The 14888-nt window shown below is 33.7% G+C and overlaps 1 protein-coding gene across 1 annotated transcript in view; it reads right to left on the bottom strand.

Moving 5' to 3' along the window:
• Window positions 1–14888, bottom strand: part of CCDC7 (coiled-coil domain containing 7) — a 65963-nt gene that overhangs the window by 17329 nt on the left and 33746 nt on the right. Inside the window, exons 9-12 of the mRNA XM_023511475.1 lie at window positions 10684–10714; window positions 9655–9744; window positions 5322–5407; window positions 4138–4192 (exon numbers count right to left, since the gene is read on the bottom strand). Of these exons, the coding sequence (XP_023367243.1) occupies window positions 4138–4192; window positions 5322–5407; window positions 9655–9744; window positions 10684–10714 (262 nt within the window). The remainder of the gene's footprint in view (window positions 1–4137; window positions 4193–5321; window positions 5408–9654; window positions 9745–10683; window positions 10715–14888) is intronic.

Consider the following 14888-nt stretch of genomic DNA (forward strand, 5'->3'; position numbering starts at 1 on the left):
ACACCATACAGACAGAACAGGACAGATCATCAAAGCAGAAAATCAATAATGAAACACTAGACTTAAACAGGACTCTAGAACAAGTGGACCTAGCAGACATTTACAGAACATCCTACCCCAAAACTACTGAATATACAGTCTTCTCATCAGCACATTAAGCAGTTTCCAAAATCGATCATATCTTAGGCTGCAAAACAAGTTTCATCAATTTAAAAAAATATATAAATCATACCATGTACTTTATCAGACCACAATGAAATAAACCTAGAAATTGATTCCAAAAGAAATACTCAAATCTACACAAAGTCATGAAAATTAAACAACCTGATGCAGAACGATCCTTGGGTTAAGAATGAAATTAAAATTAAAATCTAAAGATTCCTTAAACTGAGTGAGCAATGGGACATGAGATTTCAAAATCTATGGAATACAGCAAAAGTAGTCCTATGGAGGACTAGCCTTATATGCCCAAATGAAAAAAAGACAAAAAGATGTCACCTAATGTTATATCTCCGGGGAAAAAAAGAAGAGGAGATCAAACCCAAAGCCAGCAGAAGAAAAGACAAGGTCAATGCAGAACTAAATAAACTTGAAACAAAAATAACAATACAAAGGACCAATGAAACAAAAGTGGTTCTTTGACAATATAAACAAAATTGATAGATTAGGAGTCAGATTAGCCAGAAATAGGAGAGAATGGACTCAGATAAAAGATCAATCAGAAATGGAAAATGATAAATTCTGAGTGATACCACAGAAACACAAAATATTATCTGTGAATACTACAAAAACCTCTATGTATGTGAACTAGAAAATGTACAAAACAGAGAAATTTCTGAAAACGCACCTCTCCCAAGCCTAAATTTGGAAGAAATAGAAACCATGAATAGACTGGTAACAAGCAGCAATATTGAAGCAGTAATAAAAGAAACCCCCCCCCCAAAAAGCTCCGGACCATACAGATGCATAGCCCAATTATACCAAATGTACAAAACCTGGGACCTATCCTACAGAAATTATTCTGTAACATCAAGAAGGAGGAAATCCTCCCCAACTCATTCTACAAAAGCAGCATCCCTTGAGAACAAAGCCAGGAAAGGACATAACAAAAAAAGAAAACTACAGATCCATGTCACTTAGGAACACAGATGCAAACACCATCAATGAGATAATAGCAAAGTAAATTCAATAGGACACAAAAAATATAATTCACAATAATCAAGAAGGTTTCATTGCAGGGAATCAAGGGTGGTTTAACATGCAAATTAATAAACATGATTGACCACATAAACAAAAACAAAGATCATATGATCATCTCAATAAATGCAGAAAAAGTATTTGATAAAATCCAGCACCCCTTCATTATAAAAACACCTACAAAGTATACATGGAAAGAACATACCTAAAATAATAAAAGCCACATATGACAAACACATAGCCAATATCATACTGCACTGAGAAGAGATGAAAGTGTTCCCCCAAAAGACTGGAACAAGATAAGGTACCCTCTTCACCACTGTCTAGCCAGAGCCATCAGCCAAGACAAGGAAATAAAGGGTATCCATTTCAGAAAGGGGGAGGTGAAACTATCAGAATTTGCCAATGATATGATTTCCTATCTAGAAAACCCTAAGGACTCCACCAAAAGATCCCTAGAAATAACAAATGAATTCAGCAAAGTCTCAGGATGCAAAGTCAATATACATAAACCAGTAGCATTTCTATGTACTAATGACAGTTAAGCTGAGAGTCAAATCAAAGATTCAATACCATTTGCAACAGCTACAAAAAACAACAACAACAACAACAACAACAAAAAAAAAAACTTGGGAATATACTTAGCAAAGGAAGTGAAACATCTCTACAAGTAGAACTCTTAAACACTGATGAAAGAAATCACAGATGATAAAAACAAACAGAACAACCTCCCATGCTCACGGACTGGTAGACTCAACATCACTAAAATGCCAACACTGCCCAAAGTGATTTACAGAGTCAACACAATCCCCAACAAAATACACACATCACATTTAGCAGGTCTTGAAAAAATAATTCTGCTCTTTATTTGAAACCAAAACAGAGCCCAAATAGCTGAAGCAACCTTGGGTAAAAGTCACAATCTGGAGGCATCACATTAACTGACTTCTAATTATACTACAAAGCTAAAGCAACCAAAACTGACATAGAACAATGGAGCAGAATAGAGAATACAGATATAACACACTCTACTTAACAACCAACTGATCTTCAAACAAAGCCGACAATAATGCACACTGGGGAAATGAGGCCTCATTCAATAAATGGTGCCAGGAGAGGTAGATAGCCACATGCAGAAGAATGAAACAGGACCCTATCTCTTGCCATATTCAAAAAATCAATTCCAGATAGATAAAAGATTTAAATGTAAGTCATGAAACCACAAGAATTCTAGAGGAAAACATAGGACAAACTCTTCTAGACATTGGCTTAGGCCAGTGGTTCTCAACCTTCCTAATGCCTCGGCCCTTTAATACAGTTCCTGTGGGTCATGACCCACAGGTTGAGAAGCACTGGCTTACACAAAAAATTTATGTAGAAGACACTATAGGCAAAAATAAATCTATGGAACTTAAAAAGCTCCTACATATCAAAGGAAATACTAAACAGAATTAGCAGACAGAATGGGGAGAAATATTCCCAAACTTTATATCTGTAAGGAGTTAATATCCAAAATTTATAAAGAACTCAAACAAATCAACAAGGAAAAAAAAAAAACCATCCTCCTTAAAAAGTGGGCAAAAGATATGATCAGAAGTTTTTCAAAGGAAGATAGACAAATGGAAAAAAATATATATATATACACACACATATATGCATACTACATAAAACACTTAACACCATTAACCATCAGGGAAATACAAATTAAAACTGCAATGAGATACCAACTTACTCCTATCAGAATGGCCATTATTAAAAAGTCGAAAAGCAATAGATGGAGAGATAGGAGTGCTTGTGCACTGTTAGTGGAAATGCAATTTAATATAACTCCTTTGGGAAAAAGTACAGATTCCTAACGAAATAAATGTAAAGTTACCACTCAATCCAGGGGATCCTACTACTACTGTGTATCTATCCAAAGGAAAATAAGTCATCTTATCAAACAGATATCTGCACTCAATTGTTTATCGCAGAAAATAATATAAATAATTTAGGCTAAATCTGTGGTACCTCGTTATCCAACAATGTGTGGTATGATGCTATACAAGAGTTAAGAAATTAACTTCTATCAAAAGAAAAGAAAGTATTACAAAGCCAAAATGAAATAACAGGTTATTAGAGGAATCGACACCATGCTTACAAGGGCAGTTACTGATTCTTATCTCATTAAAAGGAAATGCTGAGAACAGGACAGTCTCCAGGCAAGCCTAGAGATGTTTTGCGAGGTAGGGGCAGTCCCCCAAGTAACTCAGTGTTCTGGAATGAGATAAGATCAGACAGTCACTAGTAAGCATGTGTTAAACATTGGTGTCATTACCGTAACTCTCCAGACCTGTTGTGTATAACCTTAATAGCCGTTGGGGAGGTGGCTCAGGGTTACCCTGCACTTAAGGTTACCCCGCCTCCTGCAAGCTTGTACTTCTAATCCATGTCGCGCCTGGTTCCTTCATGGACCGACCGAGACCAGGGTATTTGTATTCCTCTTATTGGATCACATAAAACAGACTGGGCTATATGGTTCATAATCTCTGAAGAATTTTTTATTTGATCTTGCAAGACTTATGCCTTTTTAAAATAGATTTGTACTGTTTTACTCATTTAGTGATGGAAAAGGCAAAATTCAAATCAGTTAAAGGGATTTAACCAAAGTTATGTAATCAACAAGTCCCTGTTTTGACTCCCACTATAACATTATTTCCTCCATGATGTTGCCTGTAGTTAAGGAATACGTGAAAATTTTCATAATCGTGGCAGAAATATGCCTAGATTTACCATTTTATTTTCTGAAACTTGCTTAGAAAATCCAATCAACAAAAAAGACATATCTTAGGAAGAATTTCAGTACATATACACATTCACAGAAACATATCTACATTTACATACATACAAATAAGTATCAGAGCACATATCATTAATTAAACATAGATGCACCGAGACTACCTGGACTTGAAGCAAATCCTCTTTTATTTTAAGTTCTTTGTCTGGAGACTTCTTACTGTAACAAAAAAAATGTTTCAAAATGCATCATGGTCTTTTAAAATGCATCACTGCTTTGCCTTCTTGAGGAAACTTTAATCATTCTAAAAAGGATGAAATTCTTTAAAGAAATTTGTCCTTTTGAAAGACAAAATCCATATAGGTCAAATGATAAACAACTGAATAATATTTCTCAAGCTAACTTCTCATCAGTATGATAAAAGACTGAGATTTTCAAAGTGCACTGGTCATGTTTTCTTCTCTAGAAATGATTTCTTCACTAAATCAAAGACAAAGCCATTTGTCCAACAAATTTCTTCTTAGAATGTATGGAGCTGTATAATGACTGAATTCATAGAGTCTTTAAAAAACTATCTCAAATTAAGGTTTGACCAAGTAAATTCAAAATGCAATAATTATTTTAGAATGATAAAGAAGATATTCATTTACTTCATAAGACTACTTTATAATAATCCACATACATCAAAAAAATAGATGACATTTTTTTAAGAAGTATAGGGCTCGGCGCCTATAGCTCAACCGGCTAAGGCGCCAGCCACGTACACCTAAGGTGGCGGGTTCGAGTCCCCAGCCTGGACCCGCCAAACAACAATGACGGCTGCAACCAAAAAATAGCCGGGCGTTGTGGCGGGCGCCTGTGGTCCCAGCTACTTGGGAGGCGGAGGCAGGAGACTCGCTTGAGCCCAGGAGTTGGAGGTTGCTGTGAGCTGTAATGCCACGGCACTCTGCCCAGGGGGACAGCTTGAGGCTCTGTCTCAAAAAAAAAAAAAGAAGTATAGTAGAAAAGAACAGCCCAGACTGAGGAACAAATTACAAAGCATTAGCTAGACCATCAAGAAAACAATGTGAGTTCTTTTTTCCTATAACTATGTCAAGATTTAACTCTGCCTTCCTATTCCTGAATATCTTTTGGTTCATTCTCTTCCTCCAATTCATTTTTGGTTCTTTTTCTTCCCTTTTTAGGCTTTTCCCATAATCATAGCCTGCCCTGCTTATAAAACTATACGTTTACTAATTTATGCTTCTAAAACCTGTTAATAAGTTATGTTTATTTGATCTTAAATTGCCTAAATAAAAATATAAATTAACAGAGAAGAAAAAGATTAACAGGCATCTTTATGTCTTACTCTTCCAAATCCTCAGATTTTCTTTTGTCTTTTTTCTTCTCCCCTTTTGCAGTTTTCTTCCCAGGCTTTGTTTTCGGAATGATCGTCTACAAGCCAGAAATAAATAGTTAAGGACATAATAAATTATAAGGAAATATATGATCATATACGTTACTAAAGTTTCCATTTTACTTTGAGAAGGCCTATACAATGTTTCAAGAAAAATTATCTGAATAGAAGCAAAACAAAATTAATGATACATCCAGACTATTTGTAATAATAGTTTATTGAATGTAAGTTGTATATAAGCTAATATATATTAAAACATTAAAATTCGAATAAATTATAGTCAATTCTATTATAATGTGATATATGTATTCCTGAAAAGCAATTCACTTATGCAAAAACATGCAATAAAACCTACAAATGTATGGGGGGAAATGGGTTAGGTGCACATCATGCAAAAACATGGCCCAATGATACATTTAAAACAACAGAAACCTATCAGAAACAGTACTACAGTTGTGTACACAGTTAAATGATTGAGAATACATAAATATCATGAGACATATAGCCTTTTATCTTGAAAAAGATCAAAAGCTTGTTTTCAGAAGTGAGCACTGAATAGGTTTCAATTTGTGAGTTATTGCACAGTAAAAGGGGGTTATCTGAAATTGAATAAAAAAATCATAATACTAGATATGGACAGATACGGGCTGGTGTGGCACACTATATATGCTGTGAACTACGTTAGTTGGAGAAAGCCACTTTCTGCCTTCATCTAGTATTTTTGCAGATGAAACTATGCATAAATGCATAGGAAATTCAAATTGCATTCAAAATAATCATGTTGGAATAAACTTTCATTTCAAAACAACTATTATAGCAGAATTGACTAAGTGTTTTAAAGTATTCTTGAACTGCTATGTAGTATCAGATTGTTTTATATATGAAAGTAGGGGGAAAATTTAACAATAGATTATTGAAATTTTTAGATGGGCTTAATAATAGGGAGCTATTAAGGCATTCGGTGGTTATTTCCAGTTTTAGACCACAATTTCCAACAGATATCAATTTCACTATAGTAGCAAACTTGTCATAAATTAGACATAAAGTATAATAATCCCTCATAAAATATAGAAAAAAGTATAATAATGAATTTTAGTGAGAAGGTTTAACATCTCAAAATACTTCTCTAGCTTAAATATGAGCTTTTAGAGATGTTTACCATTCAGGAAAAACATATATATGTACACACACACATGCACACATGTTTTAGTGTTTATAATCAATAAACACTAAAATAATGAGAGGGATAAAGACTAAAAAATAACAAACAGATCATCAGTAAGTTGTGAGACAACTTCAAGTAGACCAATATCCTTGGTAATTGGCATTTGTGAAGAAGAAAGGTGGAGGTAGGGGAATGAGGGAGCAGGGAGAAGGGAAGAGGGTGGGGGATGGAGCAACAGTGTATGGCACACTTCTTGGGGGTGGGACACAATTATAAGAGGGACCTTACCTAACAAATACAATCAGTGTAACCTAATTCTTTGTACCCTCAATGAATACCAAACAATTAAAAAATTTTTCAAAATAATAAAAAATGAAAGTCTTATAAAATGAAAAAAAAAAAGAACAAATCTGGAGGCATCACATTATCAGACTTCAAACTATACTCCAAAGCTACAGTAACCAAAACAGCACAGTATTGGCACAAAAATAGACCAGTGGAACAGAACTGAGAACCCAGATATAAAATCATCAACATAACAACAATATACACTGAGTAAAAGAAGCCCTATTCATTAAGTGGTGCCAGGAAAACTGGATACCCACCTGCAGAAGAATGAAACAGGATCCATATTTTTCAACACTCACAAAAGTTAATTCGAGATGGATTAAAAATTTAAACAAAAGGCATGAAACCATAGGATTTTTAGAAGAAAATATAGGAAAAACTCTTCTAGATACTGATCTAGGCAAAGAATTTATGCCTCCAGTGGCAATTACAGGAACAAAAAATAAATAAATAAATAAATGGGACTTAATTAAATTAAAAAGCTTCTGCTTCACCAAGGAGCAAATACACAACTTACAGAATGGGTGAAAATATTGGAACTATACATCTGATAAAGGGCTAAAAACGAGAATCTACTAAGAACTCATGCAAATCAGCAAGAAAAAAATCAACTCCATCAAAAAGTGGGTACACTACATTAACAGAAGACAAATGACCAATAAACATATTTTTTAAATGCTCACAATGACATATCACCTTACCCTCTTTAAAAATGCTTTGAAAGTACTAACTATTCATGAACTCCTGCTATTTTGACTCCCAGAATTGCTGTGGTTTTCCCCCTCACCAAACATATTCAACTTTTCTTTCAATTTTTAATTACCCTAATATATCCAATGATGTTGCTTTAGATAGCCAGGGTCAGTTTCTCCTGCTTACACAAAGGAATATAAAAGCCTTAACTAATTCACAAGAAAATACTGATTAATATTTCATAGCTATGAATAAGAATCAAATGTGGCTTTTAATTATTAACCTTGGTTGTCTAAAAAACTAAATTATTGAGATTTTAAAAAAGTAAGTTAAGAATGGAAGAAAAATAACTTTACTGGAAATCCTGAGTTTGACAGATGCTATAGCCATCATTCTCTCTCCACCATCCTGTTCCACCAACTCCCATATTAAATTTCCTTTTCTGAAAACAGATTACCTCTCAATCTCTTATAGATATAACATTCCCTCTATATATGTAGTAATTCCCCTTCTAAATTTCTCCTTCACACTTTCATATAGTGTTCATAAATGCTACAAGTAATTTCCAATGAGAAAAGGCAAGGTCAGTCATTCATTGACTACATTTCACATATGTAAAGTATTAGAAATATGACTATTTAACTTTAATATAAGTTAGAAAATTAAAATCTTAAATAATGAAGTAAGAATGATGTGCAGGGGCTGAGATAAGAATGGAAAAGAGGTGTATATGAGCGGCACATTTTCTAAGGATTGAATAGGAAAATCATGTGGTATATTAAACAAACTCATGAAAAATCATTTCTCTCTAAGAGCAGAAAGAGGCAGAACAATTAAATAAACAAAACAATAAAACAGGCTCAGCTCCTGTAGCTCAAGCAGCTAGGGCGCCAGCCACATACAGTGGAGCTGCCGGGTTTGAGCCTAGCCCAGGCCTGCCAAACAACAATGGCAACTACAATGAAAAAATAGCCAGGTGCCATGGCAGACACCTATAGTCCCAGCTACTTGGCAGGCTGAGGCAAGAGAATCGCTTAAGTCCAAGAGTTTGAGGTTGCTGTGAGCTATGATGCTACATCACTCTACTGAGGGCGACATAGTGAGACTCCGTCTCAAAAAAAATTAAAATAAAATAAAAAATAAAGCAAGACCAGAAACTGCTGCAACATCTCCAAGTCATCTAAGAAGATGCAAAATTTATTCAATGTGGCTTTAACAGTGCGTGATTAAAATGTTGCAAAATTCTTACATTTAGACTACTCGATTCACTATTTTACTATTCACAAATTACTATTTTAGCCTCTTTTGTACTGATATCCTCTTCCTAGTTGAAATGCTACCTAGAGAGAACTGTCCTAATTTGAACATAGGTGACAGTCCTCATCTTCTATTTGCCACCTGTACGAGATCACTGATTCTCTGACCGATTAAGCTGCAACTCCCCTGGTATTATTTCTGCTTCCTCCTCTGATAAAGAAGAAATATCAACATTAACATTAGCGAATTCAAGACTAGTTTCCCTTCAGCCACACATTTTATGTTTTTAAGTAGCTAATTAAAAAATTCAGTTCTAATCTACTTTTCTTCATTGTCTATAGCATGAATTTATAAGCTGTCCAGAAAAAGGGCAAGGAGAAAGAAAATACAAAAAGCAAACAAAATTGCCTTTATCTTCAGTATGTCTGTTCATTCTACATGATACAACAAACTGGGACATGCTCAGCACCTAACTGCAGATAATCCCACAAAATGCACTGAAAATATATTTGAAAACCTTAATTTCCTGATAATTCACTGATAACTGGTAACACAGTTAAATATTTGACCTAGAAATGTCTTTGGGGATGTTTACATTTTATGTCTGTTTTTCATAGCATCCATTTTGGTTTTGATGGCTATTAATAAATAATACTATAATTTAGAATGTAACAGTATGTTATTGCTTTAAAGCGCAGTTGCTACAGATCATTAATATCGGAAATCTATTATAAAACATTTAAATATCTCTCATTTCTATCCTAAAGATAATAACCTTGTTATGTACTATATGGCATTTTTAGACACTAAAATTTTACCCACCTCTGTCTCTGTCAACTTTTGTAGTTCATTTTCCAGCATCAGTTTCTCCCTTGATAACCCTTCAAAATCACTTTGCATCTGTTTGTATTTCTAAAAACATATATTATAATTTTAGTAATAATGAAGAAAAACATCCTAATATAAAAAAGTTGTTTGGATACTTAGTTTTTATGGTATAAAAGTATTAACTCATGAAGAAAATGAGCCATTGGTATGAATCGGTATAGTGAGGCTGTAGCTGGGGCTAAAGGAGGTAAAGAAACTAGAAGCGGCAATGACTGGAACTACTCAGAAGGCTGCAAGATATTACAGTCTAATATTTCAGAAGTTAAATAATAAGTTCACGTGAAATTAAAAGGATAGATCATTATCCTAAGAACAGAAAATACCACACGTTCTCACTTAAAAGTGAGAGCTAAGCAATAGATATAGCCATACAGAGTGGGATAATAGACACTGGAGACTCAGAAGTTGGGGATGAGAGTGGGATAAAGGATGAAAAATAACCCATTGTGTACAATGTACACTATTCAAGAGAGGGGTATACTAAAAGCCCCGACTTTACCACTACATAATTCACACACCTAACCAAAAAAACCTCTTTCTTAAAAAGAGGTCTTTAAAACCCTTAAATCTACTGAAACAATTTTTTTTTTAAAAAAAAAAAAAAGGATAGACAAAGATTTCCAGTTCACATGTATAGAAATTTCTTGGATAAACTACATAAGCACTGAATATGTTTATGTGATCTGAAAAATTTCTCGAGTCTATCAGGGTTGTCCAACCTTATTTCTTTTCTGCTGCACATTGAAAGAATAAGCGTCATCTTGGGCCACATGATATATTCACAAACACTAACAAAAGCTGATGAGCAGGGGGAAAAAATGGTCCATGCATACTTTTTGTGATAACCACAGATAAGCAAAACAGGCCTCAAATAATCTGCATGTGGCCTGCAGGCTGCAGGTTAGACACCCCTCACAGACTAAAGAGCAAAGTGTGATTTCAAATTGAGAATGCTATACTTACAGCTTCTAATACACTTAGATCATTTATAGCTCTGAAAAACAAACCAAAAATATCTATAATGTAATTTTATACTTTTTATTTATGTAACACATATACATTTTCTTTGTAAAAAGTTTAAAATACCACAAATAAAGGTTAGAGTACACTTTGACTACCAATCCAAAAATTTAATGCTCTCCCCAGAAATATTGTTGGAATACTGCTACCTTTTCAGAACTTATTCCATGCATTTACACAATACTGCATGTACCTATTCAATTTTATATATTTTTTTCTTTTTTTGAGACAGAGTCTCCCTGTGTGCCCTAGGTAAAGTGCTGTGACATCATTGCTCACAGCAACCTCAAACTCTTTGGCTTAAGCAATCCTCTTGCCTCAGCCTCTTGAATAGCTGGGACTACAGGCACCCACCACAATGCCCAGCTAGTTTTTCTATCTTTTAGTAGAGACAAGGTCTCACTCTTGCTTAGGCTGTTCTCAAACTCCTGAACTGAAGCAATCCACCCACCTCAGCCTTCCAGAGTGCTAGGATTACAGGCATGAGCCACAGCGCCCAGTGGATTAGATTTCTGTTTTATTTTCATTTCTTATAAATGATGTTGCTATTATATGTATTGTTTTCACTTGACATAATGTCTCATATCTCTTTATGTCACTACCCATAGATGTTTATCAGTTCTCTTAAATGTTACTTATTGTTCCATAACAGGAATTGACAAACTTTTTTTTGTAAAGCGCTGTAGATAGTGAACCTTTTAGAATTCTGCAGGCCCAGTATTCTCTGTCACTACTAAACTCTGCAAAGTTGCTACAGATGATAGGTAAACAAAAGAGTATAGCTATGTTCCAATAAAAGTTTATTTATTGGAACAAGGGACAGGGCAGATTTCATTCATGGGCTTCAGTTTGCTGACCTCTGCTCCACAGAATGGATAACCCATAGATTTTTTTTTTACAAGAGTTGTTTGTTCATTAAATCAGAATTTACAACAGCTTTATTAAGATATAATTATTAAATAATATTTATTAAACTTGTCAATTTGTAGTACAATTCAATGTTTTCAATATACAAAGGTATATATGTGTGTATGTGTTATATATATATATATATATGTGTGTGTGTGTGTATCTATTTCACAACCCCACAGCTAGCATAATACTCAATAGTGTAATGTTGAAAGCTTTCCTGTAAGATCAGAAACAAGGATACCCATTCTCACCACTTCAATCCAATATAAAACTAATTTCCCAGCCAGAACAACTAGTCAAGAAAAAGAAATAAAAAGCATGAAATTAGAACAAAAGAAATAAAAGCATGTCAGTTTCCAGATGGCATGATCTCACATACAGAAAACCCTAAGGACATCCCCCTAAAACTTTAAGAATAAATGAATTCAGTAAAGTTGCAAGATACAAAATCAACACACAAGAATTAGTTGCATTTCTATATATTAACAACAAACTATCTGGAAAAAAATTTTTAAATCTCATATATAATATCATAAAAACAAATCAAATACTTAGAAATAAATTTAACCAAGAAAGCAAAAGATTAATACACTGAAAACTATAAAACATTGGTGAAAGAAATTGAAGAAACACAAATGAAAATACTGTATCCATGAATTAAAAGAACTAATGTTGTTAAGATATCCATACTACCCAAAGCAACCTATAGATTCAATGCAATCCCTATCAAAACTCCGATGACATTTTTCATAGAAAGCGAAAAAAACGAATGTAAAATTCATACGGAACCACAAAGACCCTCAGTAGCCAAAGCAATCATGAGAAAAAGTACAAAGTTGGAGGTATCACATTATCTATAGTAATCCAAATAGCATAATCCTGGCATAAAAACAGATATATAGCCAATGAAACATAATAGAGAGCCCAGATAAAAATCCACACACTTATGCTCAATTGATCTTTGACAAATACCCAAAATGCACAATTGGGAAGAAAAGACTCTTGAATACTGTTGGAGAAAGTATGGAAAAATGAAACAGGGCCCTTATCTCACCTCATGTACAAAAATCAACTCAAAATGTGTAAAAGACTTAAACATAGACCTAAAACTGTAAAACTACTAACAGTGGTTCTTAACCTTCCTAATGCCATGACCCTTTAATACAGTTCCTCATGTTGTGGTGATCCCCAACCATAAAATTATTTTTGTTGCTACTTCATAACTATAATTTTGTTACTGTTATGAATTGTAATGTAAATATCTGATATGCAGGATGTATTTAGGCGCCCCTGTGAAAGGGTTGTTCAACCCCCAAAGGGGTCACAACCCACAGATTGAGAACTGCTGTACTAGAAGAAAACATAGGGGGAAATCTTCTTAACATTGCTCTTGGACAAGATATTTTGGGTATGACCCTGAAAACACAGGCAACAAACCAAAAATAGACAAATAAGATTATAACAAACTAAAAAGTAAAGGAAACAATCAACAGTAAACGCACAACCTATTGAATCAGTGAAAATATTTGCAAGCCATGTTATCTCATAAAGGTTTAACCTCAAGGTAAGTAAATAACTCAACCCAATAGCAAGAAAACAAATAATCCTATTTACAAATGGGCAAAGGGCCTGATATTTCTCAAAAGAAGATATACAAATGTTCAACAAGTATATGAACAAATGTTCAATGTCACTAATCATCATGGAAAAGCAAATTAATGCCATAATGTAACAGTACTTCATACCTGTTAGGATAGTTACTTATCAAAAAACAAATAAATGGTTATCATCAAAAAGAAAAGCAATAACATATATTAGAAAGAATGGGGAGAAAACAGGGACTCTTGTACACTTGGTAAGAATATAAATTAGTACAGCTTTGTGGAAAATAGTATGGAGGTTCCTCAAAAAATTAACAAATACTCCTACCATAAAATAAAGTTCCACTTCCAAGTATACGTTCAAAGAAATTAAGTGAAAGAGATATCTGTACTCCCATGTTCAATGCAACATTATTCATAGTAACCAAGGTATTTAATGAACCTTAGGATCCATTAATGAGTGACCAGATAAAGAAAATGTGGTAAATTTGTGTGTATGTAAAATAAAATATCATTCGACCTTTATGAATGAAACTGGAGAACCATATGCTAAAGGAAGTAAGTCAGGTATAGTACAGCAATTACTGCATGATCTCAATTATATGTGAAACCTAAAAATTCAAACTCAGAGAAACAGAAAACAGAGTGGTGGCTGCTATGGGCTGGGGTTGGGGAAGAATGGGAAGATATTCGTCAATGAGTACAAAGTTTCAGTTAGACAGGAAGATTAAGTTCTAGAAATATATGATACAACATATAGTGACAATACTCAATGTATTATACACTTGAAAATTTCTCAGAGAGTAGATTTTAAGTGTTATCACCACAAAAGAATTGATAAGTATATTTGAAGATGATATGTTACACACCTTGCTTTAGCCATTCCACAATGTACACATATATCAAAAATCACATTGTATACTATAACTATATACCATTATATTCAATTTTAAAATATTTATTTTAAAAAGTAATTATATGAGTTGACAAGTAAAAAGGATAAGTATAAACTACATCTCGTATCACTGTAACTTTTTAAACTATGGTTAAACACACATAAGATAAAATATACCATATTAACCATTTTAAGCATACAGTTCAGTGGTGCTAAGTACATTCACATTATTTTTACAACCAATCTCCTGAACTCTTTTCATCAAGTAAAAGTGAAGTTTTATATGCATCAAACAATGATTCCCCAATTCCACCTTCTCTATCCTCTTGGCAACCTTCATTCTACCCTGTCTCTGTGAATTTGCTTACTCTAGGTATCTCATGTTAAAGAGAATCATACACTATAGTATTTGTCTTTATTTTACTTTAGCCTAATCCTTGAGGTTCACCCATGTCGTAACATATGTAAGAATTTCCTTTTTTTTTAACACTGCATAATATTCCATTGTGGGTATATACCACATTTTGTTTATCTATTCATCCATTGTTGGACATTTAGGTTGCTTCCGTCTTTTCACCATTGTAATGTTTTAATGAACATAGGTATAAAAATATCTCTGCAAAACTCTGCTTTTGGTTTTTTGGGGGTATATACTCAGAAATGGAATTACTGAATCATATGGCAATTCTATTTTTAATTTCTTGAGGAAGCAACATAATGTTTTTCTTTTTTTTTTTTTT

Source organism: Otolemur garnettii, unplaced genomic scaffold (assembly GCF_000181295.1).
Source record: "Otolemur garnettii isolate 467f Iridium unplaced genomic scaffold, OtoGar3 scaffold00019, whole genome shotgun sequence".
NCBI lineage: Eukaryota > Metazoa > Chordata > Mammalia > Primates > Galagidae > Otolemur > Otolemur garnettii.